Here is a 20,299-nt window from a genome sequence, read left to right as displayed (position 1 = left end):
CAGTGATGAACAGTCTAAAATTCCACAGGAGCTTATTTGTGTTGCAAAAGCAGAGCAGACTTTTATTATTCCTCCTGTCTTAGAGAGCTGGTATTCTCTGATCCCTCCGTTCCATGGTATAGGTTTGCAGCTGCAATAACTTCACATCAGTAAATTCCAGTAGAAATCTTTGAGACTTCAAAGACAAATCTGTCTTGCAGTTACACCCAGAGCCCCCAGCCCCTTGTGCATTGGTCACATTGATCTCAACTGTGTAATAGCAGTCCTCAGCTGTTACTGCTTTTTTTGTTGCAGGATGGTCCCAACGTCAGTGGAGAGGCTTCGAGAGGGCCGAGGTATTCTGGAGAAGGTGCTACGAAGTGGTGCAAAGGTGTCCCAGAGAAATGAATCCTCACCTACCTGCGACAGTGCTGTTGAGAGAGATGCAGGTAGGAGGAGCTTCTGAGTTCCTTGTTGGTGGGGAGATAATGGGCTCAGCTTTGTAAACTTGCCTATGAAGTCGTTTGTACCTTCATCTCCAGCATCACCAGCGCCTGATAAAGGCCTTCTGCAAACCGTGCTTTGTTGTTTGGATGATATTGCCTGAGCCTGTAAAGCTCTCCTGTTAGATCTGGAAGGTGTCCGGTTCTATCCAGAGTTTGGATTCAAGATCACCTGTATTTTGGCTCTGGCAGTGACAGCTTCTTTGCCCTTGGATAGAGGAGTTAACTGGCACTGCCTCAATTGCACCTGTGTGCTGGGAATATGAGGGTATTGTGGTAACCTGGTACCTTAACAATTCTAGTTGGCTGAACATTTAGATAAATGTACCGTTGCTAAAATGCATGTTTGCTTTAGGCAGGGGTAAGAGCTAATGTAGCTTCCATAGCTTACCTCATCTCTGTTTTGAAGTTACTTGATTCCTTGAGTTGTGATGCTTGTCAGTTCTGTGAGACACACTTATTCACTGAGATGAACCCAGTTCTGCCTTGCTGTTCCTTCCTTCTGTGACTAATGGGTTGTTCTCACTGGGCAGCACACAGGGGCAGTGAGTGCGTGAGACTTGAGCTGAGCTTACACCCCCCTGTTATCCACTTGAGATTAAAGGTCAGTTGTGACTTCCTGTAAGGTGGGCAGATCACTTCATCATTGCCCGATTTCTTAGCTGTGACATGGAGTTATTTGTCTGCTATTTATTTCACAGTCCCCGTTGAATACGACTGCTGTTTTTCCTAACAGGTAGTGCCCAGTGTGTAACCCTGCTCTCCCTAGTGCTTTATGATGATGGATCATCATGTTTAAATAACCTAGTCTGTATTGCTTTTGATCTCTGCTTCTTCACTGTTGAGAACTATTAAGGGCTCCCTCACTGGCTTGGTTACAGCTTGCTGATGATCTGTTGTAGGGATCTGGATCTCTCTGGAGGATCTCCTTTTAATACATTTTCTTCATGTAGTCTTAAGAGACTTTCTTGGGACTTGTCAAAATTTGCACTGATTTAATGGGACCCAACTGTAATTCTCTTTTGTGTCTTTCTCATTCCAATGGAAGTGGAAAAGAAGCACTCCTACTTTGTATCCTTCTTCCTTGTGCAGGTATTAAGAAATTGTAGAGGGAAGCGTTGGCTTCGTCTTGTTAAGATTGCATGAAGCAAATTCAGGAAAGTTCACAGTTTATTCACCTTTTGTAATTCAGACTCTCCAGGTAGCCTTCACTCCCCAAGGATTATTTTGTGTGTGAACACTGCGTCTGGTACCTGCAGCACTGTTTGTGTAATTGGCCTTTTAAGAAACAATTTCTTCTGAAATCTTTAGATTTCTTCTGATTCAACTTCTGATCTCCTGGCTTGAATAGTTAGTCTCTTCTGTGCAACACTGCTTAACAAAACATGCCTTGACTGCAATCTTTGCCTTTCTGCAGTGCGGTACTCAGAATGCCTCCTGCAGCAAACAGCTGCTTGGTGCTTTGGATGTGGTTTCAGGAAATGGAAGATGGCACAGGGTGTGTGGTGGAAGCTTCTTGTGTCAGCCTCTGTGGAGGTCTTGTGCCCAGAGGAGAGATGCCTGAGCCTCAGCAGCAGAGAAGACAATTCCATCCAGGTTCTGTTCGGCTGTGCCAGCAGCCATGATGTAGCACAGGACGACCACAACACAGCCATGGGCACTGCTGGCACTGCTGCTCATGCCAGGGCGTCTGGCAGACAGACAGAGCAGGCTGATGTAGCGTGTCCTGTTTCAGGAGTGAGAGACATCTGTCATGTAAATTTGATACCAACACCAGCACTGTTTCAGCAAGGCATTTCAAACGCTGCTGCTGAGAATCCCTGAGGTGCTGCAGATAAACAGCTCCATCTCATCAGGCTGCAACATCAGAAATCTGGTGTGAAATCTTACGGTCCCACTGGTTTCTCTTGCTCCAAAACAAAGCACGATCACCTGCTAAATCCCATGGTTATAGTAGTGGCAACAGAAGAACACACAGGTCAGAGTGACTGGGTCACTTGCTGAACGTATTTCTTGTCTGTCTCAGTTGAGGTTCAGTTATTTGCTGGGACAAAAAAAACTCGCCTGCCCTCTAGGGTCAGGGCGTTGGAAAGGCTTGCTCTGCTAAGAAAAAGCTTATTCCTTTTTCTCTCTCACGTAGCAGTGATGCATCAGTGTGCACTGTGCTGCTGTTACCCCCCTTCAGTCACACCTTTTCACCATCTTGGGCAGCATTTTCTGAGATTTAAGGGTAAGCTGGTTTGGAGCAGCCCGCTGGCTTGTGAAGCATGTTCCCCAGCATGGCAGCAGAGGTGCAGTCAGACTTGGCAGCATGGGACTTCAGTCTTGGGCAGTGCCTGGATCTGCCTTTGAGGAGAGCCAGTGCCAGGAGCCTGCTGACAGCCCATCTAAGAAGGGGTAGTTTTATTTCACCAGCTGTAACTAGCCAGTGAGGATTCCTATGGCCAGAACCGAGTGGAGAGCTGCTGAGTCCTTAGAAACTGTCTTCTGCCTCTTGTGTCCTTCTGGAAAGCCCCAGGAGCACACGCAGCCTGTGTGCTGTCACTGATGCAGCCATTCAGATAAGCTGGGTAAGAGAAGTAAGCCTTGCACTAAACCAGAGTCGGTGTAAGGGGAGCAGCAGTGCCTACTGTGTGTGGCTGCTGTGAGTCACATGAATGTTTACAACTGCCTTCTGTTAGGGTTCTTCAGCTTCCAAAAGGCCAATGACGGAGGAGCCGCTCTGGTCTCAGCTGTAGCTGGAGGCAGAACAAGACAGCTGCAGCTTGCAGGTGTCACTTGAGAGGGAACTGTGGTGACCTCAGTCCAGGGGTGAAGTGTAACACGTTGCCTGTGCTGTGCATTGCAGATACAGCAGGAGGAGACACTCCAGAAGCCCACAAAGGACCAGCAGTTTACAGTCCTTCTCGATACAGCTACCAGGTAAATTCTGCCATTTGTTATCTGCCCATTCAGAAGTAAAGCTTTAGACAGCATTAGCAGGAAGGAAGCTGTGTTGAGCTGTCAGTTATTGCCAGTCCTGATGTACCAAGCAGCTAGAGTATGATGAGGTAGGACATAGGGAATTGTGTCTGATGTCTTTTCTTTTTTCTCCCACCAACATGTTCAGCTCCTGCAGTCTGACAGTCCGCAGGCAGAGTCGCAGACCCTTCTCCAGCAGAGCTCCTCCCCCTACAGAGGACACCTGACTCCTTCTCCTGGCTACAGCTACCGAGCGGCAGCACAGAGGACAGGACACAGCCTCTCCCACAGTTCCTCAGAAACATCCCTCTCCTCTTCCTCGTACTCCAGCCCTGCCCACTTGGTCTCCACAGACTCCTCTGCCCTGTTTGCAGGGAATTCGGGGTATTACAGCAGCCAGCAGCACTCCGGCAGTGCCAGCAGCAGCCTCCTGAAGAAGAGCTGCCCAGCTGCTGCCAGCCCAGCACAGCAAATGGCTGTGGACTCTCTTTCCTCAGAGTCTGGCTCTCAGCCCTGCACAGGAGCGTCCAGCTCCACCTCAGCCCCCCAAAGCTCCAGGTCACTACAGTCAGACTTGCGGACTATCAGCCTTCCGAGCTCTGGGCAGTCAGTTCTCTACCAGGGCTCCCGGGGGGCGGTGATTTCCAGTGCACAACACTACCCACACCGAGGGGGCAGCAGCGTCCATCAGTACAGACTGCAGCAGATTCAAGGTTCTGGAGTAAAGACTCAAACAGGACTTTCCTAGGGCTGCTTGGACTCCAGGAGGAACAAAACTGCCCACAGCTCCTTCCAGTTACCGCTGGAAGTGGCTCCTGGGCCGGTGTTGGGAGGTTGCACCCGAGGCTGGGTGCCGGGGGTCAGAGGCTGAGGTCTGAATGCACGGGTGAGATTTGTGAGCAGTATTGGCCTCTGGCCTTGCATGAGAAAGCAGATTTCTCTGAGGCAGAGACTGTAGCAAAGCTGTTCCCTGATGTGTGAGTACATTGCAAAAGGAAAAAAAAAAAGAAAAAAAAAAAAAAAGAAAAGAAAACAAAAAAAAGCAAATGGTTCAAGTGCAATGACTGTGGTGCAGCCTCTGTCCCTTGTCCGTGCCCATGGCCATAGTCACTCATGCAGTACGGACGTCTTTTTTGATACAAATGCAGTTTAAAGAAATCATTGGGTAAGTTTAACTCCAATCCCAAAGCTCTCTTTATAGGTCAGGTTCTCAGTGCGTTCTGGGGAGGGCTTTAATCCGTTACGATCATTCCAGTCACAAGCAGATGAGTGCACACTGCTGCCTTGGGCCGGGCGACGGCTGCTGCAGTCAGAGCATTTCCAGGACGAGTCTCCACCAATGTGAACGAGCAGCAGGGAGCGGGAGCAGGGGGCGGGAGCGTGTTGTGCCCATTGCTGCAGAGGAGCTGGGACGTGCTGCCACCGCGTGGGGCGCAGCGCTGGGAGGGGTGGAGGGGTCTGAGCGGTGCTGCAGACACGCGGGGGTCAGGGGCCCCGCCGAGCCACGCAGTGGCGATGCTGTGGTGTGCTGGGGGCTGGCAGAGGGCTGAGCAGCTGCCAGGAGGGTCACGGTGCTGGGCCGGGGCTGCGACGTGCCGGGGGACCTCAGTGTGTGGATGGTGTGTGGATGGACGTCCCTCCCACCTGTCTGCCGAGCGGGGGGAGCCAGCCCGAGCACAGTGCGCTGTCTGCTCGATTCCATAAGATTGCCAGCTTCTTTCTCACTTGTTTACTGTAATATCGGGCGTGTTTTTATTTATCTAATTTTATATTCAGTTATAACCATAGTAGGTTAGCTAATATACGACAGGTGTCATCCCTGGTGCTGCAGTGGAACTTCTTTCTCTTGGATAACATGATGCTGTGAGTCTGTCTCCCCTGTCTTTTCAGATGCACAGTCTTCTTTTTTTTGTTTCGTTTTGTTTTGTTTCTTTTTTAGGACTGTTACAGGTTTCTCTAATTCACAATTGAAATCAGGTGTTTGTTCAACCTAGGGGAGACTTTTAAAATATTGAATCAAAGAGTTAACTTTCTCACACTGTCTGGCTGTGAGCATGTTGGGATGGAACTTGTCACCCTGCAGTTGGGTGTCTGTATACTGTATAAAATTAGGTGTAAACTTCGCTCGGCTTAGCCCTGGGTGTGCAGCCTCCCCTTCCTTGCTACGAGCAGCACGGGGCAGGCAGGCTCTGCCCTGCAGGGCGGCAGGAGGGGGCCGGGGGAGCTCCGTGCCCAGGCACCGGCACCTCTGGTCACAGCGGGGCAGGAGGGAGGGACCCTGGAAAGCTCTTGGAAAGGTGGGGGCTGTAGCTTCTTACTCTAGTGGAGTTTTTACACCGTGCTGTAACATTTGAACTTTCACAAGAGATGTAATAATTTTGATAATAAAAATACTTAACTCGAAAACCAGCGTTTCTGAAATTCCCTGCTTTTCCCACCGCCCTGAATGCTGTGCAGGTGTCTGTTGGCGCTGCCACCTGCCTGCCGCAGGGCGGCTGTGCGATGCGGCTCCTTCCCAACCCCGTGCTCTCCCCTGTGCCCGTATTTCAACCAAAGCCAGGTGCTGTGCTGCTCTGGGAAGCCCCAGTTGTTGAGGAGAGGGCAGTTCCCAGAGGTTCCTGGCTGTGAAAAGCGTTCTGTGCTGAGCTCGGTAAGAGGACAAAAGCCGCGTTTGGGGAGGAGGCCATCGGTGGAGGATTGTGCCAGCATTACCTCCTTCAGAGCCCGTTTTAGGGCGTTAGTTCGGTGCTTTTCACCAGCGGTTTTCTGGTGCACTGACGCCCAGTTTTACCGTGGCTTGCCTTTTCCTTAGGAAGCCTGAGCCGGGAAGCTTCCCTCGGCTGGGAAGCGCGAGGTGCCCAACACCTCCAGCGCAGAAACAGTTCTTTGTCACCTGGCGGCACGGCAGCCAGCAGGCAGGTCCTTCAGCAGAGTCCGACCTCTGCACAGCTCGGGCAGCAGCAAACCCTGCTTCTCGCCCTGGTGCCGACCCCGACCCCCAGCCCGGTGGGAAAGGCAGACCTTTCCCCGCCCCCCCCCCCCCCCCGTTGTTGCAGCCGGCGCAGGTCCCGCTCCGCACCACACCACGGGGCTCAGAGCTCGTCTGGTTTGAATTATATTTTTCAATAAGGTTTTGTGAAACACCGTATCAAACTTTGTACTAAAATACAGATATATTACAGCTACTGTATTCCTTTCTCCACTGATTTTCTCGGTTTTCCAATTCAGCGATGGGCCGCGGGGCGATGGCGGGCGGCGGCTGCCGGCAAGGAAGCGCCGATCCCCGCCGCATCCTGGGGTCCCCGGGCTGCCGCTCGGTGTCCCGGCACGGCTCGGTCCCTCACTGCCACCCCGCGGGGCCTCAGGGCGCGACTTACCGGCTCCGCCAGCCCCGGCAGCGGGTCCCGCACGGCCCTTCATCGCCTCATCCCCACAGCGATCGCCCACCTCCGCGTTCCCACCGGCGGCCCCGTTCCCGTCCTCGCCCTCCCGGAGCCCCACCCGCAGCCGGGTGCCCCTGCCAACGGCCCCCGGCTACCGGCACTGAGACGCGGCCGCTGCTGAGGACTTTATTGCATCGTGAGGGCTGCGGCGGGCGCCCGGGGAAGCCCACGAGCCGGTCTGGCCAGCAGAGCCGCGGCCGGGCTTCGGCTGCCCGTGCCCGAGTCCTTCGGCTGCCCCGTGCCGGTGAGCCGCAGCCGGGCACGCGGCCGGGACGGCGGTGCGAGCCGAGCCACGGGTGGGAGCCGCGTGGCGGGGAGAGCCTCGCTGTCACCAGTGGAGATAAAGCACCGTATGGGGATGGGGAGGTTTGGCAGCGGCTGGGGCTGGACGAGGGGGTTTCTTCCTGCACCCCCCCAGGGGGGTTTTGTATTTCCGGCTGCTCCCACTTACCGGGGCTTTACATTCAGCGGTGGTGCGGATCGGGCGGCGCGGCAGCCGGCGGCAGCGAGGCCCTTGCGGTCCCCACGCTCGGGATGGAGCGAGCGGCAGCCTGCGGCCCCGGCAGCACTGGAAAGCACGCGGTCCTGGGGCTGCGCTGCCGGGCGGGGGGGGGGGGGGGGGCGAGGGGGCGCGAGTCACTTTACCCTGTTTAGAGAATATTAATTTACATGTAAAAGTACGGGCGGGCCCCATCCCAGCCACAGGGCTCCCCGGCCATGGAGACAGGATCACGAAGCTGTACAAAATGGGAGCGGGGAGGGCGCTGGGGCCCGGAGCAGCCAGCGCAGGGCGTCACGGGGCGCGCTGGGGTGGGAGGTGGCGGGTCCGGAGTCCCGGGGATGTAGAAATCTGTTTAAAAACTTGGAGACTGTTTTTTGTTTTTTTTTCCCTTGAAACAAAACTGCCGCTCTCAGATGAAGCAGGTTTGGGGCATCCTCCCTCGACGGCGGCGGAGGTGCGGGGCCGGTGGGGTGCGTGGGATGGCGGTGTCAGTGTGGACGTGGGCACGGCAGGCGGCCGGCACGGCCCCGGTGCGGGCGGTGGGGCCCGGAGCGCCGCGTGGCCACCGGCAGCAGATGAAAGGCAGGACGGGGAGGGAGCGCCCAGGCTGCCGGCCGCGGGATGAGGTCCTGCTGCGGGTGCTCGGCCTTATATCCTCTGCAGGGAGAGCACAGCGCGTTGGGTACGGGCGCCCGAGGGCGGTACGGGTGGCCGCAGTCATTTGTGCCATGCACGTGCATGCCTCAAACCTGCCGCCCCCACTTATTTCCCATCCACATGGGGCCACCCAGCGCGGTCGCACCCAGACACGCCACGCAGGAGTAGGGGACGGGATGCTGAAACTCAGCACTTACCGCGGTGCCGACAAAATCTGTCAAAACATAAAGAGAAAGCGTCAGCGGTACAGTGCCACTGTGGAGGGGCTCGGCCGCCCGCACCCTCCTGCCCCAACCCAGTCACTGCTTGGGCTTGCCCTGTGTTTTGATGGCCCCAGAGGCTCAGTGGGACCCTCCTACGGCCACGCTGCAGCACGGGGTCCCCATCACCACCCCGTGGCGTTCCCACCCTGCAGCACAGCGCCCACCTTTGCTCTCTGTCTTGAGCTCCTCGTGCAGCAGGTCGTTCTGCCGGTTGCCGAGGACGAAGGCCAGGAAGGAGAGGATGAGGGCATTGAGGATGCCGATGATGGCCAGGATGTAAGCCCAGCGCACGGAGCAGTCGCCCAGGGAGTACTTCCCCGTCTTCTCCCCGCACATGTCCCGGATGGTCTCTGCATCCCAGCCGTCGGGGAAGATCATGCAGCCCAGCACCAGGCAGAGAGCTGTGAGGGAGAGAGCGAAGGGTGATGTGAGGGGGGAAGGGAACACCGAGACAGGGCTCTGTGTCCCAGGACCTCACAGGGTCAGCAAGAGACACCGTGGGATGCAGGGCACATCCGGCATCCCGCTGTGCCAAGAGCTCACTGGGAAAAGGCAGGGTGCAGCAACCATCTTGCATGCTCCCAGCAGCACGTCACATCCCCTGTCACAAGCAATTCCCTCTCCCCGCTTGTCCCCAGCCCACCCTGTGTCCCTGAAGAACCTCTCCACATGCTGTCAGCCCGACCTTTCCCAAACGCCGGCAGCAATGTGCTGGGAAATGCAAACAGAGGGGGGTGATGAGGGGGTTCTGCTGCCCATCCTGCACACACAGGTGCTCAGAGACCTGCTGGAAATCCTCATTTTTCACTTAAAACAGCCTCTTGTCCCCCCTCTCCCCACCAGCCCCAGCTGTCTGCAGGGCATGCGTGCTCGGGGGATGCTCTGGACCAGGGGAATTGATGATGCTCAGCCTTTTTTGCAGCTACAGCGTGGTTTTGCACTCAATTGTGCTCCCTTATCAGGGTCCTGTCAAATTCAACGGGCTTCGATATCTCGGCAAAATGAATGAATTGAAGGGAATTCAGCTCTGTGACTCAGGCCGCAGGCACAGAATGGCCGTGGGCAGGAGAACACCGCGGGAGGCACGCTCAGCATGTTTGGACATCACAGGCTGTCCCCAGAGTCGGCACAAAGCAGAGGATTCCCCTGCACCCACCTTCACAGATGAGCACCGAGAGACTGAGAAGTGGAAGCTAACGGTGGGAGCAACAGCAGTGGGCTGGGCCCCAGGGGCTCCTAAACCCAGCATGGGCTTCGCACCACCCCTCCCCAGGTTCAGCTGCTGCCCATCATGTGCACCCATGCTCGGGGACTCCCTGCAGCTCCAAATAACACTGCCTCCAGCACGCAGCAGCCAGGGCACCACCTCCCAGAACAGCCCCATGGCTCTCCCTGGCCTCACCACCACACCGGGGAGCCCCAGCAAGGGCAGTGGGGATGCTGGGGGCTGGGATGGCTGCTTCTCACCAGGGATGAATAGCAGAAGGAGAGCGAGCGCACAGCCCTGTCCTAAAAATAGCAATCCCATGGAAATCAATGGAAATGAGCGGTGGCACAGGCAGGAGTGCCTCACGGCGCTGCACTCCACGGGCTGAGCCACAGAGCAGCAGGCTCAAGAATAGGGCTACGCATCGGCACGAAGCAGAGCTGACAGCTGCTTTGTCTGGGAGCACAGCGAAGGGCTGCGGGGCGAGAGCGGTGCCCAGGTGCCTGGCACTGCCCACGGGGGGGTTGGAGCCCGGGGCTGCGCAGAGCGAGGGCTGCTCCATCCCTGCTGCAGGATAGGGTTGGGGAAGAAGGGAGAGGGGAAGCCTCAGGGGAACCGTTTGGGGGGCAGAGGCTTCTCAGTCCCATGCGCCGCTGTGGGTGACAGCTCTGTGCCCTCCCCTGGCACCCAAGTGTGTGGCACGTGGGGACACCATGGGCACGGTGCTCCTTGAGTGCCCGTCCCACCAGGACACCGGTGACGTCCCCACGCTCAATCACGTTCTGGGTTTTGTAACAGAAGGATTTAGCAAAATCTCCAGTTTTGCGCTGCTGGGATTTTGAACAGGGCAGATGGCTGCGTTTCTATTTGCGTTAAAGCAGTCTTTCCTCTTAATTAGATTCGGTTTACTCCTAGGGGGGCAGAGGCTTTTGAGCTGGGGCTTTCTACGAGGCTCTAATTAAACCTTTCCCTGATTGCTGTCCACTAATTGGACACTGAAGATTTAAACACTTTTTTTCTGGACAAGATGCTGAACTCCAGCCCCCCTCCCTGTTGTCCCATCTCAGAGGAGCCACACACTCCTGCAGAGGCCCCGTGCCAGCACTCGGCCATCCCAACCCCTCCTTTACATGTTTGTTGTGAAACCTGGGGCCTCGCTGCTGCTTCTGCATCCCCCTGCCCTCATCCCAGACTGCCTTCAGGGTTGTGCCCATCGCCGCACAGCAGCTGGGTGCACAGAGCCCCTTGATTAAGCTGCTGCTGATCGGCAGGATTTGGGCTCTGAGCTTGCCTTAAACCAGTAAATCTTCAGGACAGGGAAAATTAAAGATGAAGGAATTTCCCAGTAAGCCAAGGCAGCTCTGGGCCGAGCTGCACTGGGGGAGGAGAGGTCAGGATCTCCACAAGTCGGGCCAGCTGTGAGCTCCCAGTATGAGGACAGACTCCACAGGACCCTCTCTGGAGGGGGTCACACTGGGGGCCTTCTGTTGGTAATGCAGACAGCACCGGGTTCTGCTGGTGCAAGCTCTGAGTCTGGATGTGCTCACTTAGTATGCAGCAGGCAGCATGGTTACGGTGTTCCAGATGTGGGAAAAGTGGAGAGAGAAAGAAGTGCAGACTCAGCATCACTTCTCATGGTCTGTCCTTAGAGGAGTGAGCCTCTAGGAGGAGAGCCTGGGGGATCCTTGTCAATGGCCTGTCTCATTCTGGGAAAAGTTTGGGTTCTGTGCATGGGGGGGGGAGAGGGGTTGAGCTTCATCTGTGGTGTCTGAAGTTCCTTTTTTTGTGGAGGGAGCTAAGGCAGACCTTAGAACAGGGCCATTTCTAGGGAGAATCTTAGAATGCTTTGAGTTGGAAGGTACCCTTAAAGGCCATCTGCTCCAACCCCCCTGCAACGAACAGGGACACCCACAGCTCCATCAGGTGCTCAGAGCCCTCCAACCTGACCTTGGCTGCCTCCAGGGATGGGGCACCACCACCTCTCTGGGCAGCCTGTGCCAGTGCCTCGCCACACTTACTGTAAAAAACTTTTTCCTTACATCCAGTCTGAATCAAAGTAAATGCAATCTCCCACTGTGTGTAGAGCTGTTCTCCAAGTCTTTTTACGGAAAGGGAAAAGTCAGCATTTCTGACCACTTCATGACGCTGAGGCAAGGGACTGGACAGCATCTTTTATAATGCCTTCACCCCCACACCTGGTGCTGGTGTCCCATGCAGCCCCGCACACCCAAAGCCACCACCCAGCACCTGCGCCGCTGCCTGCATCCCATGCCCAGTGCTGGGGTCCTGAGAAGCTCTGCCTGCTACTTCCCAGTGTCCAGGGAGCCCCTTGGGCGAGGGCATCCAGGGGAGCCGCCAGTGTCCAAGTCAGTCCCTGGCTCCAGCATCTGGTTGAAACCCTGGTGCTGACAGCTTGAGAGCTCCCAGTGCCAGCACCCTGGGTTCAGACGAGCCCCCAGCTCCGGTGCCAGTGCCCTGAACACCAGCTCCCAGTGCCAGGGAAGTTCTAGCACCCATATCCAAAATATTCCAAACATGAGCACCCAGTGTATGCAGAAGCCCTAGTACCTAAAGCAGCTCTGGCATCCAGCATGCACCACATGAAGTAATGCTCAGTGCCAGACCCCAGCATTCGGGGCAGCATCCAACGCTGTGCATTGATAATCCTCAATGCTAGCACCCAGTATCCACAGAACTCTCACCACCAGCACCCAGTACCTAGGGGACAGGCTACCTTTGGTGTCAGCACCCTGATAACACCTAACACCAGCACCCAATGCCAAGAGAAACCTTAGCATCTAGCACCAAGTACCCAAAGCACTCCAAATACCAGCACTCAATGAATGGAGAACTTCAGCACCTAGAATTCAAAGAAGCCCTAGCACAGGCATGCACCACACAGGGCAGTCTTGAAAGCCATCTCCCTAGCATTTAGGGAAGCCCCTAGCACTGGTGTCAGTACAATGGTGAACCTCAACACCAGCATCTAGTATCCAAAGCAATTCCAACACCCAGTGCCTGTAGAAGTCCCAGCACTTGGTATCCAAAGAAACCCAAGCACCAGTGCCAAGGGGACCCCCTAGCTTTGATGCCAGTGCCTTGGCCACCCTTCACACCAGCACGCAGTGCATAGAGAAGCCCCTAACACGGGTGTCAATGCCCTGACCCCTCCCAGCCCCATCACCCACCACATGGAGAACCTCCAGCAGCCAGTACCCAAAACACTCCAAACCCCAGCACTCAGTATCCAAAGAATCCCCCAAACCAGCATGCATATGGGGCAGTGTCCAACACTGGTGCCAGTGCTTCAGAAAGCCCCCCCACCGGCACCTTCGTAGCTTGTGTTACAAAGCACAAGCACCAGCACCCAGTGTCTAGGAGATCCTCAAACTCTAGTGCCAGTGTCCCGACAACCCCTACACCGGTACCCAGTGCCTCACTCAAGCTCTGCAACCGGTGCCTGGACGACCCCTTAGCTGTGCTGCCAGCGCCCCGACACCCGAGCTCCCGACTCCCCGACTCCCCACCCCCGAGCCCCCGCCCCCCACCTGCCAGCAGCTGCATCCAGGCGCAGATCTTGTAGACGGTGGCGGTGTTGCAGAAGAAGAAGAGCGCGAAGCAGGTGATGCAGCCCAGCGTCAGCACCATGGACAGCAGCACGAAGAAGGCCGCCGCCTGGAAGGCGCCCGAGGGGATGGTGCTGAAGTCGGTGAAGGAGCCGCGGCACGCCAGCTCGCGGCCCGCCAGCCCGCTGCCCACGCAGTAGTGGAACAGCCCGAAGTAGCCGGGTTTGGGCGTGTTGACGCTGTCTCCCACCCAGTAGGGCTGGATGAACACCACCACGTTGATGATGGCGAAGCAGATGGTGAAGATGGCCCACAGCACTCCGATGGCCCGCGAGTTCCGCACGTAATTGTCATGGTACAGCTTGGAGGCCTCCTGCGACGGCAGCATCCTGGCTGATCGGGCCGCCCCGCCCGGCGCCGGCCACCACCTGCGGCCTAAGGGAGCCCGAGGGCCGCCGGCCCCTGCGCCACCCGCGCCGCCATCTTGGCTGCCGCCTCTGCGCCCCGCGCGCGCGCTCCCGACGCCGCCGCGTGCGCGCGCCCCGTCACTGCGGAGCCCGGCCCAGCCCGACCCGCCGCGCGCCCCCGGCAGCGGGACGCCGAGACGAGCTTCGGCTCCGCCCGCCCCGGCTTCGGCCGCGCTCGGAAAGGCGTTCGGCCACGCCACGCCCCCTCCCGGCGCGGCTCGGAACTGTTCGGAGCGGTTCGGGAAGGTTCGGAATGGATCGGCCACGATCGGCGGGGCTGAGGAGCCCGAGTAAGGTGCGGCTCGACCGCGCAGCGCAGGAGGGGTTCCCGCGCAGCCCCTATCCCGATGTGCGCGTGCCTGACTGGGGCCCCGGGGGAGGACTTGGGGCGGCTGCGGGACTGCGGCGGTCCGGCTACCGGCAGGGCCGTTCAGCGCCCGAACAACGGGTACGGAGCCACCGAAAGGCTCCCCGCGCCCCTGCCTATGCAGGAGCTTCTCGTTAGCCACGGGCTCCGCCCGCCCATACCGCAGCTCCCATCGCCCCCGCCCGTGTCGCGCGGCGATGACGACGGCGCCGCGCCGGAAGGGGCGTGGCACTGTCCCCGCGCCGATTGGCTGGCTCGCAGCGCGGGGCGGGCGGAAGCGTCGGCGGGCGGAAGCGGCGCCATGGGGTGGCGGCGGTGAGCGGCGCGGGCATGGCGGTGGCCCGCGGCTGCCCCCCGGCGGGCTCCGGGGACCGCGGCCTGGCCGAGCTGCTGCTGGAGTTCTCCCGCGCTCAGTACCGCGCTAAGGATGGCGGGGGCGCCGCCGCCGCCAAGGTGAGGGGCGCCGGGGGGCTGCGCGGGGGGCTCGGCGCCCGGTGCCTGAGCGGCGGGCGCTGAGCGGTGGCTACGCGCAGGTGGAGCGGATCGAGCGACGCTGCTTGGAGCTCTTCGGCCGCGACTACCGCTACAGCGTGATTTCCAACGCCCACGGCGAGGTCTGCGCGCACTACCCGCGGCACATCGTCCTGCTGGAGCGCGACAACGCCGCCGGCCGCGACCCGTAAGGCCCCGACCTCTGCCCCGCTTCGCTCCGTGCCCCGAGTTGTTCCCCGGGCCGCCTCCCGGCCTCTTCGGGGCTGCGGCTAATTATAGCCGCCCCGTCAGTCGCTTCTTGTGCCTCGCCGCTCTCCGTGCTCTCTGCCTCCCTCGGGGAGCCTTGGCCCTGCGGCTCTGAGCGCTCCGCTCGCTCCCGCTGCTGGTGGCGTTTCCCTTTTCCCAGAGGTGTGAGGAGCTCGCGCTCAGCAGCGCGGCTGCGGGGTGCTTGCTGCGTCTTCTTGGAGGGCTGAAGTTAGAGGAATCACAGTCTGAAAAGCACCTCGGGTGAGAACCCCCCAAAGGGGCAGGGCAGAGCGAGGCAGTCTCAGCAGGTGGGTGCCCACAGCACGGATGTGAGGGCGTTCTTGTTCAGTAACCCAATGGGAGACGCTCCCAGCTTAGTGCAGTCCGAGTTAGCTGGTGTGTTTCTGGACTTTGACCCGCAAGCTCAGAAGTGCTTCCACTCCAGGCTGAGCAATATCTGCTCCCTGTGGCTGTAATGACAGCCTCTTGTTTTATATTTTAATCTCTTCCCACAGAACATAACGCAGTTTTGCAGCCTTAACTCTGATCAGGACAAGATGTGTTCAGGAGGGCAGTGGCAGTGATGTGCTTTGCGCTGTGTTGACTGCTTAACAAAACCAGTAGGTGCTGGACGGGGGGCTTGGAAACAGCCACTGCTGATGTCATCTGGGAGTTTCTGTTTAAAGGTTGGACCAGATTGGAAAAGATTAAACCTCTTGATGTAGGCTGCAGAGAGGAGGGAAACTGAAATCTGAAGCTATGGACATAACTAGCAGCATCTTCAGGGGAGAGAAAGCAGCTGTTTTTGTTTTTTTCTGTCTTTGACAATGAAGGATATTGAATTTTTCTGTCAGTTTTTCAAAACGAAAGTATTTTCCTATTTTCTTCTGTGCTTTTGCAAGTCATGAGTGGCCCCTATCACTTAAAATACTGATTACTTTCAAGCCTAGATTTACTTTCAAGATGTTATGGGAATAGACTGCCCATCATCACACCTTTCCTTCTGGGTAACCTCTGTAAAAGCTTCTAAATAACTTTTCCACGAATTCTGGTTTTAGTTGCACCATTATATTCTGCGGAACGATGATGAAATACTGCACAGATGTTAACAATATAGAGAATGTTGCACTTCTTGTGTTACAGAACGCAAGAAACCTCTTCCAGTGAATGGAACAATCCCTCTAGGACCTAGTGTCTGGGGCTGCCTTTCACCTTTGTAATGTTCTTGTTCAGCTGGTAAGATCTCCTTGAAGTGTGCAAGGCACTTCACACCTCTGAGAATGCCACATTTTTTGGAAGCAATTCTAGGCTGTGCAAACTCTGCTGCCCCGTGAGTTGTGCTGGTGCAGCTGTTTCTGTAGCCATGTGGGGAACTAGCAGAAAAGGGCTGTTTTAAACCCAGACCAGTTTCTGATCCTGTTCAGGCAGCTGGGGGATGAAAGGGTCTTGCTTGGCTAACCAAGCTGAGATCCGGGCTGAGCTGGTGGAGGAGGTAGTGAAAGCGTGGGAGGAATATGGCTTATGTTTTCTGCTACCAACCACCACAGTGGTGTGCTCTTTGTTGTGGTGCTGCTCAGTCAGCTACAGGAAGGTAGCAGAGGGTGTCTGACAGCCAGGAGCACCTTGCTTAGTGCTCAGGGACCTCTAATGCCCCCCCCCAGCAGGAGTGGGCAGCGCTGCAAAGGCTTGGAAAACATTGAGATCTGCTCAGTTTTTTGTTTCCTGTCCTGTTCTTTGTGCCTGTGCTTACCTGACAACTTCCAGAGATCAGACACAGGCTGCATCTTTGGCTTCCCTGCAGGTTCGTGTGCATATCTGTGCTCCAAACAATAGCTCTAACACTGTGATGAAACACTTAAGTTCCAATGCTACTGTTGCTCACCATTGAGAAACAGCTCTGCTTTGGGCTTGTATAGATATACTGTTAGCAAAACAGTTGCTTAGGCATAGAAAATGCTTCCTTTGCATTTAAAAAAGGAACTCAGGCTTGGAGGTCTGATTTGGAGGGCAAGAATTAACACAGAGGTAACACAGAGACAAGGTTGCCCACTAGTATGCTCTAGAAAACCATCTTCTGAGGAAGCAATACCTGAAAATCCCAGGAGTTACGAGTTAAGATGCACTGCATTCCTTTCACCCTTTTCTTCGCTTGGCCCCGGGAAGCCGTGGTGATGTTCTTTCACACGGCTGTTGAAGTCAGCTCTGATTTCCAAAGTAGACATTACTCCTACCTGTGCACCTTTGTGCCCCTTGTCCCTGTAAGAGCATTGCAGCTGTTCATCAGGGCAGATCTTTCCCCTCCCTGCAGCGTCCCCACTGCTGACCCGGTGTCCCTGTCCTGCTGGCACTCGTTCCTTGCTGCTGTTCTGCCTCTCCTGGGAGATGCAGTGAGTGTGCAGAGAGTGGAAGCTTCTTGGCCTGTCTGAGCTCTCGGCATTGGATTTTTGCTGAATCCCATCTTCTTAGATTTAGAAGCCGTGCTATAGAGCTGTTCACACTGTTTTCTGCATTCTGCTTTCCCTCTGTATTTCCTTTTTACCGAGGAAACAAAGACAGCTGGAGCAGAATGCAAGATGCCTTTTAGTTGTGTTCATTCACTTAAAAACAACCCTAAAATGCAGGTCTGTACATCAGAACCTCTTAAAGGTTCAAAACAGATGGGGATGGTGAAAGACGCGTGAAGCCACGCCGAGCTGCTGGCCGCCTGTTGCTGTGTGTAACTCCGTGCTCTCGGAGGAGGCCCATTTCATTCCTGATCTGAATATGTGTGTTTGGTGGCCCTGCTAGGCAGGGGGGTTGGAACTACATGATCCTTGAGGTCCCTTCCAACCCGGGTGATTCTGTGATTCTGTGAGGGCGCCCTGGGAGGGGAGCAGCTCCTGGCTGCCAGCAGCGAGCAGTTCGGGCTGTGCTAATTGGGCTCGTGCTGCCTGCACACAAGCACTCGTACTCTGTGTGCAGGGTGCTGCGCTGGCATTTAGCGCTCTCCTGTCCGTGCTGTTTAAAGATTAGCTTGGCTTCACACTCTTTGCATTCCAGTAAATGTTAACACTTGTCGGAGCTGGAAGAAGCCCTTGTATGTAGGGAAACACGTGAGAAATCCTCAGCTTCCACTGTGAATTCTGGGAATTAAGTTCTTACAAAACGGTAGGACTGGAAGGTTTTGCTTGCTGCCTCCTTGCTTCCCCCAACAGTACTTTGTGTGGTCTCCTATAAATGGATTGATTTCCGTGCTGGTAGTAACTTATTTTTTCTAACCCTTGCCTGAATGCCTGCTGCAGGTAGATTGCTTTACACTCATGCTGATTCCAAAGCCTAGAAACTTTATTTTAATTTCTAGAGTATGGTATTAATTTTTTCTTTATTTTAATAGTCACCCTTTGGTTCTTCTCCTTCTCTGTTGCTGTTCTTTCACTCACCCAAATGCACATATTGCTGTGCCCTCTCTTAATCTCCATTTGCTCAGTCACTCGGTTTTGTTACAACGTTGTCCCTGGCCATCCCTGTGAGTTTGCTGTGCCTCGCTGCACACGTGTGCACCTCATGGCTGCAGATGGCTGGAATCAGATGCTCACCTCACCCAACATCTGCTCTGCACAGCAGTGCTGATACTTCTCCATCCCACAGAGAGTTTCCCACGGTTGTTGTTGTCCCTTTGGTAAGACTTGCAATATTGATAACTTAAAGGCATCCCCAGGTCAGTGAGTTCATCTGCTGAGCTCTGCTGCTGGACAGGGATAACTGGAAATTCTTGTTCCTCTTCTCTGAGTGCATGATCACGCAGTTCTGTGTCACTGGACTTCATCTGGTTTCTGTAATGTCAGTCTGGGTGCTTCTCCAATTCCTCGTGGAAACTCCAGTTCCCCCTGCGTTGACCTCAGCTCTGGAAGGTCTGCGTCATTCAAAGGGCAGCTTGAATTCCTATCAAATTTAGCTGATACTTGGAAAAATTATCACAATTTAAACTTGCTTCCAAAATATGTCTCCAACTCAGAACACATTTCTGTTTTACTTTAACCAGAAAAAAAAAACAAATAGATTTTAGTGGTTCCGTTGCAGCTGACATTAATCTAACTGCCCTACGCAACCTGCTGGCCGATGTGCAGCCCGTTGTCTAATCACCCAGCAGTGCACGTGCTCAGGTGACTACAACTGCTACAGTTCACTGAGTGTTCAAACGTTGATTCTCCGTTTTATTTATTTTTGCTTGCAAAATGCAATCGTGTTGTCCAGCAGAGCAAACCGTTCTTAGAGAAACAACCTCCTGCTTGCTGAGTTCAGAGCTGCCTTTAAGCCCAAGGGATGGGGATCACCACCCAGGGGGTCTGCAGCTGCTTCACTGAAGGATCAGTGGGAAGGTGCTCCGTGTGCTGAACTGCATCTCTGTCCGATAGGTTTGAGAGCACCGTGCAGGTGGGCAAACTGCAGGACCTCATCAACCGAAGTAAGATGGCGAGGTGTAGAGGACGATTTGTCTGCCCAGTCATTCTGTACAAGGGAAAGGTAAAGCTTCGTGGGTTACCTGTCTTAACTTAGAAAATGACCTTTCTCTGTGCCATTTGAACTGTGCAGCCACGTCTTCAGTCAGTTGTCACCTTTCCTAACGCTGTAAAAATCTAATCTTAGCTACAGGCAGGCAGCCTGTAGTGGTAAGTAATATTTGCTGTCTAGGCTGCATAAATCATAAGTGGGGACTTGAGGCTGTCATGCTCCACCCTGTCACAAACACTGCACCAAGGATCTAATGTTTTTCTATATATGTGCTCCTTCTGAAGGACCGAAGTTATTTGGCCTTTGAGAGGGGAAGGACAGCTGTTGTCACTTCCTGCCCCTTCCTCTTTCCAGCAGCGAGCTCCCTTTGAATAACTTTTATCCCTGAAGAGAAGTTCCCCTTTAATGTTCCCTGGGGAGGCAAGATTGCATAAACGGTCTTATGAATGTGTGGGCTTTGCCTGCAAGGGGATCTGTAAGGAAGTGAAATCAGATTTGTTTTCATGTGGATTATTTAAACTGTTCTGAAGCTCTGTAGGAGTAGTCTTGTTTAGAATTTAAGTAGTTTAATTCAATTTTCTCAGTTAAGTTTAGAAACTCTGTATGAATAGCAAAACCATGCCTGTGGCAACATTAATCTGGCTTTGCTGAAGCCTTCGTGGGCTGAACCTGCTGACCTTTTCCAGCAGAAGCGGACTGCCCGGGGTTGTAGTGGGACCAGCTGCAATTTTATCAACAGGAGCGTGGAAGGTGAAGTTCAAGGAGCATTAACAGAGCATAGGTGTTGCTAATTTTAGCAGGAATTAGCGCATTGAAAAGCGGAGATGGAAAAAGCAGCAGAAAAGCAAGCTACAGATAAAGACAATTTGGGAGTCTTACGTGTTTGGGGAATTTGATCTGGATCAGGGCTGCGGGGGAGACTGCAGAGAGGCAGATCTGTGGGTACCGGCCGTGTCTGTGGAACGTGGCAGCACATGGGCCAGGGACTGGGTGTGGGGAAGCTCTTGGGGTGCACGTGGTTAACAGTGACATCTTCCTCCAGCATATTTGCAGATCAGCGACACTGGCTGGCTGGGGAGAGCTCTACGGGCGCACCGGTTACAACTACATCTTCTCAGGTCAGTGAGGAGCCGTGTGTCACTGGCTGCTGATTAG

General features: G+C 55.1%; 3 protein-coding genes across 6 annotated transcripts in view; 2 read left to right on the top strand and 1 right to left on the bottom strand.

Moving 5' to 3' along the window:
• SETD5 (SET domain containing 5) overlaps positions 1-5,849 on the top strand; it is a 39,917-nt gene extending 34,068 nt beyond the window's left edge. For both annotated transcript variants that reach the window (XM_042823734.1, XM_042823735.1), the window contains exons 21-23: positions 295-428; positions 3,331-3,404; positions 3,592-5,849. In XM_042823734.1, the coding sequence (XP_042679668.1) occupies positions 295-428; positions 3,331-3,404; positions 3,592-4,191 (808 nt within the window). In that variant the 3' untranslated portion in view covers positions 4,192-5,849. The remainder of the gene's footprint in view (positions 1-294; positions 429-3,330; positions 3,405-3,591) is intronic.
• Positions 5,850-7,954: 2,105 nt separating this feature from the next.
• On the bottom strand, positions 7,955-13,503 carry LHFPL4 (LHFPL tetraspan subfamily member 4). Its single transcript, XM_042823673.1, has 4 exons — positions 13,064-13,503; positions 8,473-8,709; positions 8,243-8,259; positions 7,955-8,045 (listed from the first exon to the last, which is right to left on the bottom strand). Exons 1-4 carry the CDS (start codon positions 13,467-13,469, stop codon positions 8,037-8,039), a joined length of 669 nt encoding a protein of 222 aa, XP_042679607.1. The 5' UTR covers positions 13,470-13,503; the 3' UTR covers positions 7,955-8,036.
• Positions 13,504-14,245: 742 nt separating this feature from the next.
• The window catches only part of MTMR14 (myotubularin related protein 14), a 29,869-nt gene continuing 23,815 nt past the window's right edge, over positions 14,246-20,299 (top strand). Inside the window, exons 1-4 of one of the 3 annotated variants that reach the window (XM_042823288.1) lie at positions 14,246-14,368; positions 14,449-14,594; positions 19,048-19,156; positions 20,187-20,262. In XM_042823288.1, coding sequence (XP_042679222.1) covers positions 14,246-14,368; positions 14,449-14,594; positions 19,048-19,156; positions 20,187-20,262 — 454 coding nt within the window. Of the gene's footprint in view, positions 14,369-14,448; positions 14,595-15,796; positions 15,890-19,047; positions 19,157-20,186; positions 20,263-20,299 lie in introns of those variants that run through there. The other 2 variants (XM_042823290.1, XM_042823289.1) reach the window with 2 other exon arrangements.

Source organism: Centrocercus urophasianus, unplaced genomic scaffold (genome assembly GCF_019232065.1).
Source record: "Centrocercus urophasianus isolate 14NV4802_14NV808 unplaced genomic scaffold, USGS_Curo_1.0 seq_22, whole genome shotgun sequence".
In the NCBI taxonomy this organism is placed as follows: domain Eukaryota; kingdom Metazoa; phylum Chordata; class Aves; order Galliformes; family Phasianidae; genus Centrocercus; species Centrocercus urophasianus.
This window is presented reverse-complemented; position numbering and strand designations above follow the sequence as displayed.

Coding starts and splice junctions, on each gene's coding strand:
- LHFPL4 (XM_042823673.1), bottom strand. CDS start 13,469: ATGCTGCCGTCGCAGGAGGCCTCCAAGCTGTACCATGACAATTACGTG. Junction 8,710..13,063: donor CTGGATGCAGCTGCTGGCAG/GTGGGGGGCGGG, acceptor TCTCCCTCACAG/CTCTCTGCCTGGTGCTGGGC.